At 48.5% G+C, this 22,507-nt stretch overlaps 1 protein-coding gene across 1 annotated transcript in view; it reads right to left on the bottom strand.

Annotated features, from left to right (window-relative positions):
• DTNB (dystrobrevin beta) overlaps nucleotides 1-22,507 on the bottom strand; it is a 147,691-nt gene that overhangs the window by 86,202 nt on the left and 38,982 nt on the right. The window contains exons 10-12 of the mRNA XM_059467613.1: nucleotides 20,792-20,916; nucleotides 4,057-4,134; nucleotides 1,859-1,951 (exon numbers count right to left, since the gene is read on the bottom strand). Of these exons, the coding sequence (XP_059323596.1) occupies nucleotides 1,859-1,951; nucleotides 4,057-4,134; nucleotides 20,792-20,916 (296 nt within the window). The remainder of the gene's footprint in view (nucleotides 1-1,858; nucleotides 1,952-4,056; nucleotides 4,135-20,791; nucleotides 20,917-22,507) is intronic.

The following is a 22,507-nucleotide window of genomic DNA, read 5'->3' as shown; positions in this document are numbered from 1 at the left end:
AGCTGGGGGACACCCAGGGAATGGGGACCCTCAGGGGACACTCAAGGAAAATTTGGGGGTGAGATGGGATTCCAGCAGGGGGAAATTTGGGGTAAAATATGAGATTCCAACAGGGGAAAGATGAGATTCCAGCAGGAGGAAATTTGGGGGAAAAGATTAAATTCCAGGAGGGGGAAATAAAGAGATTCCAGCAGGGGTAAAGACAAGATTCCATCAGGGGGATTTCTGAGATTCCAGCAGGGGAAAATTTGGGGAAAAAGAGGAGATTCCAGCAGGGGAAAGATGAGATTCCAACAAGAGGAAATGGGAAAAAAGATGAGGTTCCAGCAGGGGGAAATTTGGGGGAAAGATGAGATTCCATCAGGGGGAAATTTGGGGGAAAGATGAGATTCCATCAGGGGAAATCTGGGGAAAAAGGTGAGATTCCAGCAGGGGGAAATTTGGGGAAAAAAAAATGAGATTCCAGCAGGGGGACAAAGATGAGATTCCAGCAGGGGGAAGATGAGATTCCAGCAGGGGGAAATTTGGGGGAAAAGATGAGATTCCAGCAGGGGGAAAAAAAGGTATTCCAGCAGAGGGAAATTTGGGGGAAAAGATGAGATTCCAACAGGGGAATTCTGGGGCAAGATGAGATTCCAGCAAGAAGAAATTTGGGGAAGAAGTTGAGATTCCAGCAGGGGGGAATTTGGAGAAAAATATGAGATTGCAGCAGGGGAAAGATAAGATTCCAACAGGGGGAAAATTGGGGAAAAAGATGCGATTTCAGCAGAGGGAAGATGAGATTCCAGCAGGGGAAATCTGGGGGACAAAGACAAGATTCCAGCAGAGGGAGATTTGGGGAAAAAGATGAGATTCCAGCAGGGGGGAAATTTGAGGGAAAAGATGAGATTCCAGCAGGGGAAAGATGAGATTCCAATAGGGAGAAATCTGGGGGAAAATCTGAGATTCCAGGAGGAGGAAATTTGGGGGAAAAGCTGAGATTCCAACAGGGGAAAATTTGGGAAAGTTGAGATTCCAGCAGGGGGAAATTTGGGGAAAGATGGGATTCCACCAGACGGAAATCTGAGATTCCAGTAGAGGGAAATTTGGGGAAAAAGATGAGATGCCAACAGGGGGAAGTTTGGGGAAAGAGGAGATCCCAGCAGGGGGAAATTTCGGGGAAAAGATGAGATTCCAGCAGGGGGAAAGATGAGATTCCAACAGGGGGGAATTGGGGGGGGAAATCTGAGATTCCAGCAGGGGAAAAATTTGGGGAAAATGATGAGATTCCAGCAGGGGAAATTTGGTGTGAGATTCCAGCAGGATCACAGCGAGAGGTGAAGGAACGAACCCATTTGGGATCAATCAGAATTTGTGAGAGGGGATCTCAGTGCCTGGTCCGGGAGGGACCCAGGGCCACCCCCGTGCGTGTCCCCAATGTGTCCCCGGGCTCACAAAGGTGGCAATCAGGGCTGGGGACACCCCCAGCGTCCCCAATGTCCCCTGTGTGTCCCCGGGCTGGCACTGACCGTGCCCCGCGCCGCAGGTGCCTCACAAAGGTGGCAATCAGGGACACCCTGTGTGTCCCCAGTGTCCCCAATGTCCCCGGGCTGGCACTGACCGTGCCCCGTTCCTCAGGTGCCTCACAAAGGTGGCAATCAGGGACACCCTGTGTGTCCCCAGTGTCCCCAATGTCCCCGGGCTGGCACTGACCGTGCCCCGTTCCTCAGGTGCCTCACAAAGGTGGCAATCAGGGACACCCTGTGTGTCCCCAGTGTCCCCAATGTCCCCGGGCTGGCACTGACCGTGCCCCGCGCCGCAGGTGCCTCACAAAGGTGGCAATCAGGGACACCCTGTGTGTCCCCGGGCTGGCACTGACCGTGCCCCGTTCCTCAGGTGCCTCACAAAGGTGGCAATCAGGGCGTGCTCCTCCCGGCACGGCTCGGGGCTGCTGCTGCTGCTGGGCTGGCACCTGGCAGGGGCGGGGAGAGCAGAAAAACAACAACAAAAATTGCATAAGTTCGGGAAAATTTGTGAAATGCGGGGATGGGATCTGTGAGGGCACTGCTGCCGCCCAGACAACGGGAGGGGACACTGGGGACAGCCAGGTACTGGCACAATGTCACCCTCTCTGCTTCTCTGCCTCTTCCTTTTGGGCATGAAGAGGAATTTCTGCATGGAAAGGGTGCTCAGGCCTTGGAACTGCCCAGGGAGGTTGGCAGTGCCCATCCATCCCTGCAGGCGGCACCTGGATGTGGCACTGAGTGCCCTGGGCTGGGCACAAGGTGGGCACTGGGCACAGCTGGCACTGGATGGGCTGGGAGGGATTACAGAGGGGGCCTGGAAATGGCCCAGGCACGGAGCCAGGGCACCCCAGAACCCCAGAACGCCAGAATCCCATAATCCCAGAATGCCACAACCACAGAACTCCAGAATCCCAGAACCCCATCATCCCAGAACCCAAGAATCCCAGAATCCCAGAGCTCCAGAACCCCAGAACTCCAGAACCCTAACCATGAACTCCAGAATTCCAGAGCTCCAGAACCCCAGAACTCCAGTATATATTATATATTATATATTATATATTATATATTATATATTATATATTATATATTATATATTATATATTATATATATATTTAATATTTATTTACTACCCAGCTCTGCCAAGCACAGCCTGCATCTCGCTGCTTGGCAGGAATATTTAACTAATATAATATAATATAATATAATATAATATAATATAATATAATATAATATTTTTATTCTATAACATATTTATTATAATTATAGAACAATATTATTATTCTATCATCTATTTATAGTATTACAGAATTTAATTATTTACAATTATAGAGTAATATAATTCTATCAATTATTTACAATATTATATTTATTTATCTATTAATTTTAATTTATTTATGACCCAGCTCTGCCAAGCCCAGCCTGCACCTTGCTGTTCAGCAGGAACATTTAATTATCTATATATAATATAATATTTATTTATTCTATAATGTATTTATTATAATTATAGAATAATACTATTATTCTATAATTTATTTATAATATTATAGAATAAATTATTTCTATTTTATAGAATAGCATTATTATTCTATAATTTATTTATACTATTATATTTATTTTATATATATTTATATTTATTCATTACTCAGCTCTGCCAAACACAGCCTGCACCATGCTGCTCAGCAGGAATATTTATTTATTCATTTATAAGATTTATTTATTTAATTTTTTGTATTTATTTATATTTATTTATTCCCCAGCTCTGCAAAGCACAGCTTGCACCTCACTGCTCGGCAGGGATACATAATAATATAATATAATATAATATAATATAATATAATATAATATAATATAATATAATTATAAAATTAATTAAATTATTAAATTATTCAATTAAAGATTAAATAAATATTACAATATTAAAATTATTACATTTTTATTAAAATTATTATATTAAATTATTTGAAATTATATGGTTATATTACATCACATTATATTATATTTCATTAATTATAAAAATCATTAAATTAATAAATTATTATGTTATTAAATTATTAAAATAGTTAAAATATTAAAAATAAGAATTATATTATATTATATTATATTATATTATATTATATTATATTATATTATATTATATTATATTATATTATATTATTTTTATATTATTTTTATATTGTTAATATTTATTTTTATTTATTTATTACCCAGCTCTGCCAGTCCCCACTCAGGGCTTTCCTGCCCTGCCAGAGCTCATCCCCAGCACCATCCCCAGCACCATTCCCAGCCCCAGGAGCTGAGCTGGCACACCTGGGAGGTGCCACAGGGACCGGGGGGCACCTGGCACACAATTCCAGCTGGGGAAGGCAAAACCTGCTCGGGAGCTCCTTGGCACAGCCAGGTGCCACCAACCCAGGCAACAGAAAGCCCTGGACAGGGCAGCTCCTGCAGGGCATCCTGCCAGAGAGCTGGCACCCCTGGCACCCCTCCCACGCCCAGCTGGCACCCCTGGCACCCCCTGGCCAGGAGCGAGGCCAGGTGAGCCCCCGGTACCTTTTGGTTGGCGTGGGCGCTCCCGAGGACACGTGGGTGACCAGGGCCTCGTTCATGTTAGCCACGGGCCTGGGGGGGCTGCAACACACGGGGACACCGTGAGAGACAGAAATACAACCAGAAAATAACCCAAAACACACAGGGATCGGGTCAGAGAGCAGAGAAACAACCAGAAAATAACCCAAAAACACACAGGGATCGGGTCAGAGAGCAGAGAAACAGCCAGAAAATAACCCAAAAACACACAGGGATTGGGTCAGAGAGCAGAGAAACAACCAGAAAATAACCCAAAAACACACAGGGATTGGGTCAGAGAGCAGAGAAACAACCAGAAAATAACCCAAAACACACAGGGATCGGGTCAGAGAGCAGAGAAACAACCAGAAAATAACCCAAAAACACACAGGGATCGGGTCAGAGAGCAGAGAAACAACCAGAAAATAACCCAAAAACACACAGGGTGAGAGACAGAAAATACAAATGGGAACTGCCAAAAACAGACAGGGACCCTGTGAGAGAGAGAAAATACACAGGGAAATAACCCAAAACCAGACAGGGACATGGTCAGAGACAGAAAATACAAATGGGAACAACCCAAAACACACAGGGACACGGTGAGAGGGGAGAAAATACACATGGAAACAACCAAAAACAGACAGGGATTGGGTCAGAGAGCAGAGAAACAACCAGCAAATAACCTAAAACACACAGGGCCACTGTGAGAGGGGAGAAAATACACAAGGAAATAACCCAAAACACACAGGGCCACTGTGAGGGGGGAGAAAATACAAATGGGAACAACCAAAAACAGACAGGGACACTGTGAGAGAGAGAAAACCAACCAAAAACAGACAGGAAGCCTGTGAGAGAGGAGGAAATACAAAAGGAAACAACCAAAACCAGACAGGGATGCTGTTAGAGAGGAGAAAATAGAAAAGGAAACAGCTCAGCATGGACAGGGATCCTGTCAGAGAGCAGGAAAACCAACAAGGAAACAACCAAAAACAGACGAGGAGCCTGTCAGAGAGGAGAGAAACTACCCCACACTGCCAGGGACCCTGTTAGAGGGCAGGAAATACAAAAGGAAACAGACAGGGATCCTGTTAGAGAGGAGAAAAACCATCATGTACAGCCCAGCACTGCCAGGGATGCTGTTAGTGGGCAGGAAAACCAACAAGGAAACAACCCAGGATATGCAGGGATATTGTTAGAGGGCAGGAAATAGAAAAGGAAACAACCTAACATGGACAGGGATCCTGTTAGACAGCAGAAAAACCACCTGGATCCTGTCAGAGAAACCCAGGACTGCCAGGAATCCTGTCAGAGAGCAGGAAAACCAACTAGGAAACAGACAGGGATCCTGTTAGAGAGGGGAAAATACAAAAGGAAACAACCCAACATGGACAGGGATCCTGTTAGAGAGCAGTAAAACAACCCAGAAGTGCCAGGGATCCTGTTAGAGAGGAGAAAAACCAATAAGGAAACAACCAAAAACAGACAGGGAGCCTGTTAGAGAGGAAAAAATACACAAGCAAACAACCCAACACTGCCAGGGATCCTGTCAGAGAACAGGAAAACAGCCCAGGATATACAGGGATCTTGTTAGAGGGCAGGAAACACAAAAGGAAACAACCCAACATGGACAGGGAGACTGTGAGAGAGAGAAAAACAAATGGAAACAACCCAGGATAAACAGGGATACTGTTAGAGGGCAGGAAAACCAACAAAGGAACAACCCAACACGGACAGGGATCTTGTTAGGGAGCAGCAAATACACAAGGAAACAGACAGGGATCCTGTTAGAGAGGAGAAAATACAAATGGAAACAGATGGGGATCCTGTTAGAGAGGAGAAAATACAAATGGAAATAGACAGGGATCCTGACAGAGGGCAGGAAAACCAACAGGAACAACCCAACATGGACAGGGATCCTGTCAGGGAGCAGAGAAACCACCAGGGACAGCCCAAAACAGACAGGGATGCTGTTAGACGGCAGGAAAACCAACAAGGAAACAGGCAGGGATCCTGTTAGAGAGCAGGAAAACAACCCAGGACAAACAGGGATCCTGTGAGAGAGGAGAAAAACAACCCAGGACAAACAGGGATCCTGTCAGAGGGCAGGAAAACCAGCAAAGAAACAACCAAACGTGGAGAGGGATCCTGTCAGAGCAGAAAATACAAAGCAAAGAGCCCAGCAGTGCCAGGGATGCTGAGAGAGCAGCAAATCCAAGAGGATAACCCAGCAGTGCCAGGGATGCTGTTAGAGAGCAGCAAATCCAAGAGGAAATAACCCAGCACTGCCAGGGATGCTGTTAGAGAGCAGCAAATCCAAGAGGAAATAACCCAGCAGTGCCAGGGATGCTGCTAGAGAGCAGCAAATCCAAAAGGAAATAACCCAGCAGTGCCAGGGATGCTGTTAGAGAGCAGCAAATCCAAAAGGAAATAACCCAGCAATGACAGGGATGCTGCTAGAGAGCAGCAAATCCAAGAGGAAATAACCCAGCAGTGCCAGGGATGCTGTCAGAACAGAATTCACACCAGGAGAGGGCCCAGCACTCCGGGCTGAAGACCAAAGGTTGGGCTCCTTTCCCAGCTGAAGCAATTCTCCGATTCCACACACCCAACAAAGCTCTCCCAGCCCTGGGGATCTCCTGGAATGGATCATTTCTGGGGAATTTCTCTGGAAATCCTCTGTCAGGACGGGCCTGTGTTTGCTGGCACAACCATGAGGATAAAAACTGAATTATTGGTGGAATCAGCACAGGCAGGAGGCCTGTGTGAGCCTGGGCCCTGCAGCAAAACCCAAAAATTCTGCTGCCAAAGGACACAAAAAAAGGGACAGGAATGGGTTTGTCCCTCTGAGACACGCCTGAGAGCCATGGAAAAATAGCCAGGAAACACCTAAAATACTTAAATCAGGTTTTTTACTATTGCAATGAATAGTTCAATGAAAAATATTCAGGATTCAGCTACCGAGGAGGGATTTTTGTGGCTTGATAACCTCACCAGGAATCCAAACTATTGAGGTAGAAGAAGGGTCAGTGAGGGGAATGGTCAGCAGGGAATGGTCAGTGAGGGGAATGGTCAGCAGGGAATGGTCAGTGAGGGGAATGGTCAGTGAGGGGAATGGTCGGCAGGGAATGGTCAGCAGGGAATGGTCAGTGAGGGGAATGGTCAGCAGGGAATGGTCAGTGAGGGAATGGTCAGCAGGGAATGGTCAGCAGGGAATGGTCAGTGAGGGGAATGGTCAGTGAGGGGAATGGTCAGCAGGGAATGGTCAGCAGGGAATGGTCAGCAGGGAATGGTCAGTGAGGGAATGGTCAGTGAGGGGAATGGTCAGTGAGGGAATGGTCAGTGAGGGGAATGGTCAGTGAGGGGAATGGTCAGCAGGGAATGGTCAGCAGGGAATGGTCAGTAGGGAATGGTCAGTGAGGGAATGGTCAGTGAGGGGAATGGTCAGCAGGGAATGGTCAGCAGGGAATGGTCAGTAGGGAATGGTCAGTGAGGGGAATGGTCAGCAGGGAATGGTCAGCAGGGAATGGTCAGCAGGGAATGGTCAGTGAGGAGAATGGTCAGTGAGGGGAATGGTCAGCAGGGAATGGTCAGTGAGGGGAATGGTCAGTGAGGGAATGGTCAGTGAGGGGAATGGTCAGTGAGGGGAATGGTCAGCAGGGAATGGTCAGTGAGGGGAATGGTCAGTGAGGGGAATGGTCAGCAGGGAATGGTCAGCAGGGAATGGTCAGTGAGGGGAATGGTCAGTGAGGGAATGGTCAGTGAAATGAATATACATTTCCAGAATAGCTATTTTTGGAGGAATATGTACATTTCCAGGATTTTTCTCTTGGAATCTTGGAAGCTCCAGCTTCTCCCTGTTTTGCTGCTTTGGGATGTGATTTGGAGAATTGTTTACCCAGCATGTGAATTGTTTTTAATTAATGGCCAATCACAGCCAGCTGTGTTGGACTCACTGAATCTGTCACAGGTTTTTACTGTCATTCTTGTTCTGGCCTTCTGATGTCTCCTTTCTTTCTTTTGTCTAGTTTAGTACATAATTTCTTATAATATCATATAATAACATATATAATAATATGTAATATATTATAATCTCATAATATAATATTAATAGAGTAATATATAAAATATATATGGTATATATTATTATAAATATTTTATATAAAAATATTTTTATATTAAAAATATTTAAATTTTTAAAAAATATATTTATATATATTTTATATATGTTATAATATATATGTAAATATATTTATTTATACTTCATTATAATTATATTATATTATATTATATTATATTATATTGTTATATTATATATTTTTATAAATATTTTATATAAAATATTTTTATATTTTAAAATAAAAATACTTATTAAAATTTATTTCTAAAAATATATTTTTATATATTTATATTTTAATAATATATGTGTAAATAAATATATTTATTTGTAATTCATTCTAATTATATTATATTATATTATATTATATTATATTATATTATATTATATTATATTATATTATATTATATTACATATTATTACATTTATATTATATATAGATACATTACCTATCTGTAATATATATATAGAATAGAATAGAATAGAATAGAATAGAATAGAATAGAATAGAATAGAATAGAATAGAATAGAATAGAATAGAATATATCTCAACAAAAAATGATTTTTAAACAAAATCCAGCCCAGATCAGCTCTGTGCTGCTGGGACTGCCTCAGTTTCCCTTCTGAGCCAGGAACAAACCCCTGGAAATTGGGGTCACCTCATTTCCCAGGCTGTGCTAATTAATGAGTTAAATAATTAATTAATTCTGCAAATGGGACGAGGCTGAGGAGGAAAAGGTGATTTTGGGAGCAGGTGACAAAGGCCCTGCAGCGCTTCTGCTCCAGCCACCACCCCAGGGCGAGGAGGAATGTGAATATTCACAGTTGGACACGGGAGGAATTAAATGAATTAAAGGAGGGATTAAATTAATTAAATCCCTCCCATAGTTTGGTAAGGAAAAATCAGGGATGGGTAAGGAAAAGCCAGGGATGGGGTAAAGAAAAGCCAGGGATTGGCAAGGAAAAGCAGGGATTGGTGAGGAAAAATCAGGGATTGCAAAGGAAAAATCAGAGATTGGAATGAAAAATCTGGGATGAGAAGGAAAAATCAGGGATTGGCAAGGAAAAAAATCAGGGATGGGTAAGGAAAAATCAGGACTTGGCAAGGAAAAATCAGGGATGGGCAAGGAAAAATCAGAGAAGGGTAAGGAAAAATTAAGATTTGCAAGGAAAAATCAGGGATTGGAATGGAAAATCAGGGATGGGTAAGGAAAAATCTGGGATTGGCAAGGAAAAATCAGGCATTGCTAAGGGAAAATCAGAGATTGGCAAGGAAAAATCAGGGATTGGTAAGGAAAAATCAGAGATGGGTAAGGAAAAATTCAGGGATTGGTGAGGAAAAGTCAGGGACTGGGAAGGAAAAATCAGGGATGGGTAAGGAAAAAACAGGAATTTGTAAGGAAAAAATCAGGGATTGGCGAGGAAAAATCAGGAATGGATAAGAAAAATCCAGGGATGGGTTAAAGGCAGCAGCCAGACTGGTGCAGGAAGAGCAGCAAGGGCTGGCAGGGCTCAGGCTGCAGCAGCTCCCCAAAAATGGGATAAAAACTGGGGGGATCAGCTGGGGATCATCACCTCCTCCTGGGCAAATCCTGGGGGAAACTTGCAGGAAAATGAAATGGGAATGTGGGAATAATATAGGAATGTGGGAAAATCCTGGGAGCAACTTCCAGGAAAAATGAAATGGAAATGTGGGAATGTGGGGACAATATAGGAATATGGGACTATGGGAATACAGAAATATGGAAATGTTAGAATGTGGGAGTGTGGGAATAATATGGGAATGTGGGAATATGGAAATATTGGAATATGGGAGTTTGGGAATGTGGGAATTGGGCAGAATATGGGAATATGGGAAAATCCTGGGAGCAACTTCCAGGAAAACTGAAATTGAAATATGGAAATATGAGAATATGGAGATGTGGGAATATGGGAATAACATGGGAATGTGGGAATAATATGGGAATAACATGGGAATGTGGGAATTGGGCAGAACATGGGAATATGGAAAAATCCTGGGAGCAACTTCCAGGAAAACTGAAATTGAAATGTGGGAATATGGGAATTTGGGAATGTGGCAATATAGGAATATGGGAATATAGAAATATGGGAATATAGGAATGTGGGAATATTATGGGAATGTGGGAATTGGGCAGAATATGGGAATATGGGGAAATCCTGGGAGCAACCATATGAAATGGGAATGTGGGAATATGGAAATATGGGAATAATATGGGAATGTGGGAATGATATGGGAATATGAGGATATGGAAATAATATGGGAAGATGGGAATATGGGAATGGGGCAGATTCATCCCTGCTCTGTCCCACAGTGGGAAGCAGCCAAGTCCTGCACTTTGTTCAGCAGGGGCCTGGGGTGAGAAGTGTGGCTCTGCTTCGCTGGACAGCCCCAGAATTCCAGAATCCCTGAGGCTGGAAAATCCCTCCCAGCCCATCCAGTCCCACCTGTGCCCAGTGCCCACCTTGTCCCCTGAGTGCCACATCCAGGTGACACCTGCAGGGATGGGCACTGCCAACCTCCCTGGGCAGCCCCTGCCAAGGCCTGAGCACCCTTTCCATGCAGAAATTCCTCCTGGTGTCCACCCTGAGCCTGCCCTGGCCCAGCCTGAGGCCATTTCCCCTTGTCCTGTCCCTGTCCCCTGGCTGTCCCCTCCTGTCAGGGACTTGTGCAGAGCCACAAGGTCCCCCTGAGCCTCCTTTTCTCCAGGCTGAGCCCCTTCCCAGCTCCCTCAGCCCCTCCTGGGGCTCCATTCCCTTCCCAGCTCCCTCAGCCCCTCCTGAGGCTCCATTCCCTTCCCAGCTCCCTCAGCCCCTCCTGGGGCTCCATTCCCTTCCCAGCTCCGTTCCCTTCCCTGGACACGCTCCAGCCCCTCCAGGTCTCTCCTGGCAGGAGGGGCCCAGAGCTGCCCCCAGCACTGGAGGTGCCCCAGCAGTGCCAGCACAGGGGACGGGCACTGCCCTGGCCCTGCTGCCACCCCAGGCACACCTGGGCACCCCTGGCCTCGTGCCCAGCTCAGCCCTGAGCTCCCCAGGTGCTTTTCCCGTTCCCTGCGCTCCTGGTGCCACTCAGCCCAAAGCCACCCCCACAAAGGGAGGCAGAGAAAAATCACAAACAACTTCTAATCCAGCAACAATGTAGGTTAGAGACGTCTCATCCCAAAATAGCAGGCTCGGTTTTTTCCAAAGGGAAACATTTCCAACATTTCCAACATTTCCAACATTTCCAACATTTCCAACATTTCCAAGGTGCTGGGATCTGGCAGTGCCTCCTCTCTACCTGCCTGCTCCGTGTGCCTGGGCAGGAGGATCAGGGATTGATTTGTCCTCTGGGAAACTGCAAATTCAGGAGATTTTAGCAGCAGGAATGACAAATTTCAGTGTTAATTTCACTGGGTTTGTTGCAATTTTAAAGAGAGTTGAAGGTGATTCTGTTCCAGTGTCAGAAATAAATCAAAGAGAAGTTAAAGAACAATCACAAACCCAAGAGTATAAACAGGTAATTGGGATTTTACAGACGAGAACTGAGGAAAATCAATCCCTGAGGACTACTGCAACACCTGGAGCTGATCAATACAATTCACTGCACAAGTAATTATTTAATTTATTGTAATTATTGTAATTCATTGCCGAGTTTCTGAGCCGTTTTATCCCCAAACCTCTGCTGGATTTTACCTCACAGCCAATTCCTGCTCCCAGCTGGGAGATGGAGCAGCAGCACCTGGGCAGAGGGCACCGTGCCCCAATGCCCTCGGCAGGCTGGGCTGGGAAATGTGAACCTGGATGGATCCACAACCACCGGGAAACGCGGCTGGGAGGGCAGGGGAGGGGGCTCAGGGATTGGGAAGGAAAAATCAGGGATGGGTAAGGGAAAATCAGGATTTGGCAAAGAAAAAAATCAGGCTCCCTGCTCAGAGCTGGGGAATGGGGAAAGGGAAAGGGAATGTTTGGGGTGTTCCCTGTGCTGGGCTGCCCGGACAGAGATCCCGAGAACAGCCCAAGAACACCCCAAAAATACCCTGAGCACACCCCAAAACCAGCCCCAAAACACCCCAAGAGCCCCCCAAAAACACCCTGAGCACATCCTGAGTACATCCCAAACATACCCTGAGCAAACCTGAAGCACACCCCAAAAACACCCCAGGAACACCCCGAGCACACCCCAAACATGCCCTGAGCAAACCTCGAACACACCCTGAGCTCACCCCAGGAACAGCATGAGAACACCCTGAGCACACCCCAAAAACACCCCAAGAACACGCCGAGCACATCCCAAACATACCCTGAGCTCACCCCAAGAACAGCGTGAGAACAGCCCGAGCACACCCCAAAAACACCCCAAACATACTCTGAGCTCACCCCAAAACCACTCCCAGAACACCTCGAGCACACCCTGAGAACAGCATGAGAACATCAAGAGAACAGCCCGAGCACACCCCAGAAACACCCCCAAAACACCCCAAGCACATCCCAAACATACCCTAAGAACAGCCTGAGCACACCCTGAGAACACCCCAAACACACCCCGAGGCCACCCCTGTCCAAGCAGCCCCTCCATCCCCCCCAGCCCTTTCAGGATGGCTCCTCCGTGCCCCCAAGCTGTTCCTGCGTTCCTGTCCGGGGGGATCCTCCTGCATCCCTCGGAGCCGACCCTACAACGCTCCGAGAATCGATCCTACAAGGCTCGGAGCCGATCCTACAAGGCTCGAGGAGCCAATCTTACAAAGCTCAGAGAACAGATCCCACAAAGCACAGGCAGCCGATCCTACAAGGCTCGGAGCCGACCCTACAAGGCTCGGGGACCCGATCCCACAAAGCTCAGAGAACAGATCCTACAAAGCACAGGCAGCCGATCCTACAAGGCTCGGAGCCGATCCTACAAGGCTCGAGGAGCCAATCTTACAAAGCTCAGAGAACAGATCCCACAAAGCACAGGCAGCCGATCCTACAAGGCTCGGAGCCGATCCTACAAGGCTCGGGGACCCGATCCCACAAAGCTCAGAGAACAGATCCTACAAAGCACAGGCAGCCGATCCTACAAGGCTCGGAGCCGATCCTACAAGGCTCGAGGAGCCAATCTTACAAAGCTCAGAGAACAGATCCCACAAAGCACAGGCAGCCGATCCTACAAGGCTCGGAGCCGATCCTACAAGGCTCGGGGACCCGATCCCACAAAGCTCAGAGAACAGATCCTACAAAGCACAGGCAGCCGATCCTACAAAGCGCGGGGAGCCCATCCTACAAGGCTCGGGGACCCGATCCCACAAAGCTCAGAGAACAGATCCTACAAAGCACAGGCAGCCGATCCTACACGGCTCGGAGCGGGCTCAGACAACCGACCCTACACAGGTCGGAGCCGACCCTACAAAGCTCAGAGAACCGATCCTACAAGGCTCGGAGCCGATCCTACAAGGCTCCGAACCAACCCTACACAGCTCGGAGCCGACCCTACACCGCTCCAAGCGCTACCCCCGGCCCCGGGAGCCGCTCCAGGGCCGTTCCCAGCAGCCGGACCCCGCTCCGGGCCCGTCCCGCCGCTCCTCGGGCCGAGCCCGGCCGGGAGGAACCGGAGCGGGCCCGGAGCCGCCCGGAGGGACCGAACCAGGACTGGGCCAGGAACGAACCAGGAACGAACCAGGACCGAACCAGGACCGGACCAGGACCGAACCAGGACCGAACCAGGACCGAACCAGGAACGAACCACACCCAGGCCAAGCCCGGGGCACCCACCTGCCCTGCCCGGTGCCATTCCCGGCCCGGGGCACCCACCTGCCCTGCCCGGTGCCATCCCAAGCCCGGGGCACCCACCTGCCCTGCCCGGTGCCATCCCAAGCCCGGGGCACCCACCTGCCCTGCCCGGTGCCATCCCAAGCCCGGGGCACCCACCTGCCCTGCCCGGTGCCATCCCAAGCCCGGGGCACCCACCTGCCCTGCCCGGTGCCATTCCCGGCCCGGGGCACCCACCTGCCCTGCCCGGTGCCATCCCAAGCCCGGGGCACCCACCTGCCCTGCCCGGTGCCCGCTGCCGCCGCCGCTCATCCCGGCCCGGCTCCATCCCGGGGATGGATGCGCGCACCCCGCGCCGTCTCCATGGCAACGGGGCCGCGGCGGGAGCGCGCACGGCCCGGCCCCGCCAGCGCCGCCCCCAAAGCGCGCCCGGGACGCTCGGGGGGAGCCGGCCTCCAAACGGGGATCGTCGGTGTTAGGCATTGGGTTTGCGATGTTTTTTGCAATTTTTTTTAAATTTTAATTTTCTTTTTCCTGCTTTTAAAGTTTTTGCAGCAAATTATTATTATTATTATTATTATTATTATTATTATTATTATTATTATTATTATTATTATTATTATTATTATTATTATTATTATTACTATTATTATATTTTAGTTTTAATTGTCCTAGTTTTTAAGTTTTCGCAGCGACTGCCTCAAAATATATCTTATTATTTATTATTTTAAAAAATATTTTAAAATTAGTTTTTAAATTTGGGGGTTTTTTTTAGTTTTAGTTTTAATTTTCCTGCTTTTTAAGTTTTCGCAGCAACTGCCTCAAAATATGTCTTATTATTAATTTTTTAATAATTTTTTCAATTTTTTTAGTTTTAGTTTTAATTTTCCTGCTTTTCAAGTTTTCGCAGCAACTGCCTCAAAATATGTCTTATTATTAATTTTTTAATAATTTTTTCAATTTTTTTAGTTTTAGTTTTAATTTTCCTGCTTTTCAAGTTTTCGCAGCAACTGCCTCAAAATATGTCTTATTATTATTATTTTTTCAATTATTTTTAAAATAATTTTTGAATTATTTTTAAAATTTTGGCAGTTTTTTAATTTTTGTGCTTTTTAAGTTTTCACAGCAACTGCCTCAAAATATGTTTTCTTATTATTATTAATTATTTTTTCAATATTCTTTTAGTTTTCCTGATTTTTAAATTTTTGCACAACTGCCTCAAAATATGTCTTATTATTATAATTTATTATATTATTATTATTATTTATTAATTTTCAATAATTTTCTACATTTTAAAATTTTTTAGTTTTAGTTTTAATTTTCCTGCTTTTTAAATTTTCACAGCCTAAAAAAAGTCTTAATATTTTTTATTATTTTTATTATTAATTTATTACTATTATTATTAATTTTTTCTTTTTTTTTTTTTTTTTTTTTTAGTTTTAGTTTGAATTTTCCTCCTTTTTAAATTTTCATTTCTTACAAATGTTTCCTAAATCTACCCCATGTCCCTCTGCTGGAGGGAGGGAAACAGCCCCCAGCTGCCCAGGAGGAGTTCTTTAACAAACAAACAAAGAAAGAAACAAAAAGAGGATCACAGAATGAAAAACCAGCCTGGAAAAGACCCCCAGGCTCACTGAGTCCAACCTGACTGACCTCCTGTTTATATTTCACCCCATCCTTCCCCCTGAATAAGTTAATTTTAAATAAATTAACATAAAAGTACAAAACTTATCTTGCAGTGCCACCCCTACCATGGGCAGGGATTCCTCTCAGCGCTTCAGCCTGGCCTTGGGCACTGCCAGGGATCAGTTAATTTAAAATAAATTAACATAAAAGTATAAAACTTATCTTCCACACCCAATATTCATCAAGAGAAATGTACCCACAGCAAGGAGAGCTGGAAAAGCTGGGCTTTAGGGGCAGAATGTTCTCCTGGAGCTGGAAAAGCTGGGCTTTAGGGGCAGAATGTTCTCCTGGAGCTGGAAAAGCTGGGCTTTAGGGAGGGAATGTTCTCCTGGAGCTGGAAAAGCTGGGCTTTAGGGGCAGAATGTTCTCCTGGAGCTGGAAAAGCTGGGCTTTAGGGGCGGAATGTTCTCCTGGAGGTGGAAAAGCTGGGCTTTAGGGAGGGAATGTTCTCCTGGAGCTGGAAAAGCTGGGCTTTAGGGGCGGAATGTTCTCCTGGAGGTGGAAAAGCTGGGCTTTAGGGGGAGAATGTTCTCCTGAACACACAAAGTTCCACAGGCAGGGATTCCTCCCAGTGCCCCAGCCCGGCCTTGGGCACTGCCAGGGATCAGTTAATTTAAAATAAATTGCTATAAAAATATAAAACTTATCGTCCAGTGCCACCCCTGCCATGGGCAGGGATTGCTCCCAGTGCCCCAGCCCGGCCTTGGGCACTGCCAGGACCACTCTGGGAATTCTGTGCCCCCAGGCTCACAGGGAGGATTCCTTGCACTAAATGGAAGAGCCACGGCAGCAGCTCAGGTGCAGGCAGGCTGTGCTGTGGCAGGGACAGGCAGGGCAGCAGGGACAGAGCTCCTGGCACACAGCCTGCTCCTGTTCCTGCCCCCAGATCCTGCTCCTGTTCCAGATCCCATCCCACATCCTGTTCCTGCTCCCAGATCCTGTCCCATATCCTGCTACAGACCCCTGATCCTGCTAAAGATCCTGATCCTGCTACAGATCCCAGCTCCTGTTCCAGATTCTGCTACACATCCTGCTCCTGTCCCAGATCCTGCTCCAGATCCCAGATCCTGTTCTACATCCTGCTCCTGATCCCAGATCTGCTGCAGATCCTGCCACAGATCCCAGATCCTGCTACAGATGCCAGATCCTGTCCCAGATCCTGCTCCTGTTCCAGATCCTGCTACAGATCTCAGATCTGTCCCACATCCTGCTACAGATCCTGATCCTGCTCCCAGATCCTGATCCTGCTCCCAGATCCTGATCCTGCTCCCAGATCCTGTCCTACATCCTGCTACAGATCCCAGATCATGTCCTACATCCTGCTACAGATCCCAGATCATGTCACGGATTCTGTCCCAGATCTGCTCCAGATCCTGCCACAGATCCCAGATCCTGTCCCACATTCTGCTACAGATCCCAGATCCTGCCCCACATCCTGCTCTTGTTCCCAGATCCTGCTCTAGATGCCAGATCCTACTGCTGTTCCAGATCCTCCTGCAGATCCCAGATCCTGATCCTGCTACAGATCCTGATCCTGCTCCCAGACCCTGCCACAGACCCCAGATCCTGCTCCAGATCCTGCTCCAGATTCCAGATCCCGCTCCAGATCCCAGACCCTGCTCCCCCACCCCTGCTCCCAGTTCTGCAGTGGAACAGCAGAAAGCCACTCCTGGAAAAACCAAGCCCAGAGGTTGCTCCTGCCATGGCAGGGACACTGCCACTGTCCCAGGGTGTCCCAGTGTCCAGCCTGGCCTTGGGCACTGCCAGGGATCCAGGGTGGGCACCCTGTGCCAGGGAACAATTCCTCGTTCCCAAATCCCATCCAGCCCTGCCATGGGGTGGCTGTGCCACCTCAATTACACTTTAAAACCAAAGATTTAATGTCAGAAATTTACATTAGGTGGGTCTGGAGCCAGATCCCAAACCCCACAGAGGTGATGGAGCACTTTGAGTGATTCCTCCCAGAAAAAGTGATCCATGCCAGCACCACCTGTGCTTTACCAACCCCACCCAACCTCCAGGTGCCACCATTCCCCATGGCACACTCTGCCAGCCTAGAAAAGGGGCAGCCTCTGAGCTGACACCCAAACCCAACCATGATCTGCATGGAATTGCCCTGCAACAGCCAGGAATCTCCCACCAGACACAGAATCCAGGAAAAGGGGAAGGGAAAGGGAAAGGGAAAGGAAAAGGGGAAAAGGAAAAGGGGAAAAGGGCTCAGCTTTTCTGCAGTCTCTCCCCCTGTTTGTTTGTGGGTGCTGATGCTGCTGCAGGTGCTGATTCCCTCACCCAAATCAAACACAATCAGCCCCTGGGCACCCCAAAAGTGACTCCCTGGGGCCTGCAGCAATTCCTGCTTGGAGCTGGGTTCCAGCAGAGAACCTCCCCTGCCTACAGCCCCTCAAACCAGAGGGATTTATTGTTATTTTTGGTGTTTTGCTATTTTTGTTCTTTCAGTGGTGTCACAGCAGCCCCAAGGCCTCATGTCCCTCACACAGACCCCAGTGGGTCCCTTTTGTCCCTGGGATGTCCCTGGGATATCAATCCCTGCTCCCAGGGTTCCTGCATGGGTCAGTGCTGCTGTCCCAGAGCTGTCCTTGGGCCAGCAGGCCCCATGTCCCCATCCTCTGCTTTTCAGGGCATTGGGTTCACATTTAATTAAAGCTGGCAGTGCACAGCAGATGCCTCTGAGCTGCTGCCAGGAGTGGCTGGCCAGCTGTCCCTGTCCCCAGTGCCAGTCCCTGCAGGAGGTGTGACATGTCCCCACTGTCCCTGTCTCTTCAGGAGCTGCCCATCCCTGTCCCCATGTCCCAGTCCCAGCCCTGTCCCCACTGTCCCTGTCTCTTCAGGAGCTGTGCAGCCCTGTCCCCATGTCTCAGTCCCAGCCCTGTCCCCCCTGTCCCTGTCCCTACAAGAGGTGTCCAGGCCTGTCCCCATGTCCCTGTCCCTCTGTCCCTGTCCCCATGTTCCAGCCCTGTCCCCATGTCCCTGCAGCAGGTGCCCAGCCTACAGGGAAAAAGGTGAGTGGATTCCAATCTATGGCACTGGAAACAAAAGGTGTTTGTGGTGAGGCTGAGCTGGGCCCTCTCCTAAATCCAGATTTAGGGCTACAGTGAGCTCCTGCCACTTCCAAGGCAATGCCAGGGGGGAAAGGAAAGCAGTGATGGGTTGGGAAGGGAGAGGCAGTGATGGATTGGGAAAGAAAGGCAGTGATGGATCAGGAAGGAAAGGCAGTGATGGATCAGGAAGGAAAGCAGTGATGGATCAGGAAGGAAAGCAGTGATGGATCAGGAGGGAAAGGCAGTGATGGATCAGGAAGGAAAGGCAGTGATGGATCAGGAAGGAAAGCAGTGATGGATCAGGAAGGAAAGCAGTGATGGATCAGGAGGGAAAGGCAGTGATGGATCAGGAGGGAAAGCAGTGATGGATCAGGAAGGAAAGCAGTGATGGATCAGGAGGGAAAGGCAGTGATGGATCAGGAGGGAAAGGCAGTGATGGATTGGGAAAGAAAGGCAGTGATGGATCAGGAAGGAAAGCAGTGATGGATCAGGAGGGAAAGCAGTGATGGATCAGGAAGGAAAGCAGTGATGGATCAGGAAGGAAAGGCAGTGATGGGTTGGGAAAGAAAGGCAGTGATGGATCAGGAGGGAAAGCAGTGATGGATCAGAAGGAAAGCAGTGATGGATCAGGAGGGAAAGCAGTGATGGATCAGGAAGGAAAGGCAGTGATGGATCAGGAGGGAAAGCAGTGATGGATCAGGAAGGAAAGCAGTGATGGATCAGGAAGGAAAGCAGTGATGGATCAGGAAGGAAAGGCAGTGATGGATCAGGAAGGAAAGGCAGTGATGGATCAGGAAGGAAAGGCAGTGATGGATCAGGAAGGAAAGCAGTGATGGGCTGGGAACTGGATCCCAGTGCTGCTCCTCACCCTCTCCTACAGATGGGAACAGTTTTCCCCAGCCCCTGCAGGACACTGATGTTTATCTGCAGACTGACTTGAGCTTGGTTGGGTCTTTGCCTCTCAGTTTGTACTTTGGAGGTGAAACGTGACAAAGTGGGGGAGCAGAGAGACCTCAGGCTGCTGAAAGCAGCACCAGTGCAGAGGTTTTCCATCCAAGCCATCCCTCCAACAGCAGGGTGACAGCAATGCCATGGAGAGGGGACCTGGATGTGAGGCCCTGGGCTGCTCCGTGGTGCTGTTTAGATAATTTCATTTAAATAAATCAGAAATCAGAGCCTGATCCAAGAGCAGGGGGTTCAGGGGTGGGGAGGGGGTTCAGGGGTCAGGAGGAGGCCCAGGGCTGGGGAGGGGGCACAGGGGGACTCACAAAATGGGGGCCAGGTTCGGGGGTCAGGAGGGAGCTCAGGGGCTGAGGAGGGGGTTTAGGGGTTCAGGGGGTCTCAGGGGGCTCTCGGGTGGTTTCAGAGGAGTTCAGCGTTACTCACACGATGTGTGCCAGGTCCAGGGGGGTTCAGGGGGTCTCAGGGGGTCTCAGAGGGGCTCAGGGTTACTCACACGATGTGTGCCAGGTCAGGGGGTGTTCAGGGGGTCTCAGGGGGGCTCTCAGGTACTCACACGATGTGTGCCAGGTCCAGGGGGGTTCAGGGGGAGGGGTTCAGGGGGTTTCAGGTGGTTTCAGAGGGGGTTCAGGGGGTCTCTCAGGTACTCACACGATGTGTGCCAGGTCAGGGGGCTCAGGGGGAGGCTCTGGGGGCCTCAAGGGGTCTCTCAGGTACTCACACGATGTGTGCCAGGTCCAGGGGAGTTCAGGGGGAGGCTCAGGGGGTTTCAGGTGGTTTCAGAGGGGGTTCAGGGGGACGTTCAGGGGGTTTCAGGGGGTCTCAGAGGGGCTCAGGGTTACTCACACGATGTGTGCCAGGTCCAGGGGGTTCAGGGGAGGTCAGGGGGTCTCAGGGGGAGTTTAGGGGCTCAGAGGGGCTCAGGGTTACTCACACGATGTGTGCCAGGTCCAGGGGGCTCAGGGGGAGGCTCAGGGGGTCTCAGGGGGTCTCAGGGGGTCTCAGGGGGAGTTTAGGGGCTCAGGGGGGTTCAGGGTTACTCACACGATGTGTGCCAGGTCCAGGGGGCTCAGGGGGAGGCTCAGGGGGTTTCAGTGGTCTCAGAGGGGCTCAGGGGGAGGCTCAGGGGGTCTCAGGGGGGCTCTCAGGTACTCACACGATGTGTGCCAGGTCCAGCGGCCGCTCGGGCTGCTCGGGGAACAGCGGGCGGGGCGGGTCCCGGCTGGGCACGCAGCCCAGGGAGCGGCTGATGGCGTGGGTCAGCTTCTTGGCCGGGGATTTCTGGGGAAAAACGGGGAAAATGGGCTTGGACGGGGGAAATGGCATTGCACAGGGGAAAAACGGGAAATGGGGTTGTACGGGGGAAATGGCATTGCACAGGGGAAAAACGGGAAATGGGGTTGTACGGGGGAAATGGCATTGCACAGGGGAAAAACGGGGAAAATGGGCTTGCACGGGGGAAATGGCATTGCACAGGGGAAAAACGGGAAATGGGGTTGTACGGGGGAAATGGGGTTGCACAGGGGAAAAACGGGAAATGGGGTTGTACGGGGGAAATGGGGTTGCACAGGGAAAATGGGGTTGTACAGGGGAAATGGGGTTGTACAGGGGAAAAACAGGGGAAATGGGGTTGTACAGGGGAAATGGCATTGTACAGGGGAAAAACGGGGAAATGGGGTTGTACAGGGGAAATGGCATTGTACAGGGGAAAAACGGGGAAATGGGGTTGCACAGGGAAAATGGGGTTGCTGGGGAGAAACGGGGAAAACAGGATTGTACGGGCGAGACAGGGATTGTTGAGGGGAAATGGGATTGCAGGGGAAAACCAGGGGAAACGGGATTGTACAGGTGAGAGGGGATTGCTGGGGAACAGCACAGATGAGAGGGGACTGCACAGGTGAGACAGGGATTTCTGGTAATAAGCACAGGTGAGCCCGTGATTTCTGGGGGAACAAGCACAGGTGAGACAGGGATTTCTGGAGAAACAACACAGGTGAGACAGGGATGGCTGTACAGGTGAGCCCGGGGGTTCCTGCAGGAACAAGCACAGGTGAGTACAGGAATGTCCCCCCCATGGCTAAAGTGACAAAACTCTCCTTTGTCCCCTCAAAAAGGAAATAAACCCATAAGTTTCTCTCCTCAATTAGGTGAAAAGACACCTCATAGGATCTGGGGGACTTCACCTCAAACTTAAGGATTGCCAATTGGACAGGAGCCAAAAAGTCCCACCTGAGCAATTTACCAGAAAAAGAAGAGACCAAGGAAACCAATCCCTTTTGTGAGGTGTTTTACCATGGGCAAGGACCTCTGGCTCAGTTTTTCTCTGTTTGTTATTTTGCCTTTTATTAAACCCTTTTTGTTTCCAGCATTGCCACAGAAGCCATCTTGCTGATTTTATGCCTTCTAAGGTATAATATTTATATATATAGAATATATTTTATATATTTTCTAAGGTATGTTATATATATATATTATATATTTTATATATATATAATATATATATATAATATATATTATATATTTTATGCCTAGCTGAGCTATCTTGGGCATGAAATAGATCTTCAAGAGCTTATGAGACCTGGCCCAAATAGACCCAAATTTCAGAATTCCTGGGGGAACCAGCACAAGAAATTCCCCCAGGATTTTGGGGGAACCAGCACAGGTGAGCCCAGGAAGGAAGGGCAGGGCAGGCACACACACCTGGGACAGGCAGCAGAGGGCACAGGAGCAGAAATGCCCAGCACTGCTGCGAAATCTGTGCACTGGGGATCGAGCTCTGGGAGGCTCTCAAGGGCTCCGACAGTGGAAATTGAAAATTTTAACAAAAGGATGGAAGATTAGGAAATAAACCAATTACACCTGGGGGCTCTCA

Source organism: Ammospiza nelsoni, chromosome 3 (genome assembly GCF_027579445.1).
Source record: "Ammospiza nelsoni isolate bAmmNel1 chromosome 3, bAmmNel1.pri, whole genome shotgun sequence".
NCBI classification, from domain to species: Eukaryota; Metazoa; Chordata; class Aves; order Passeriformes; family Passerellidae; genus Ammospiza; species Ammospiza nelsoni.
Note: the sequence above shows the minus strand (reverse complement) of the source record. Positions and strands in the feature narration are given on the sequence as shown.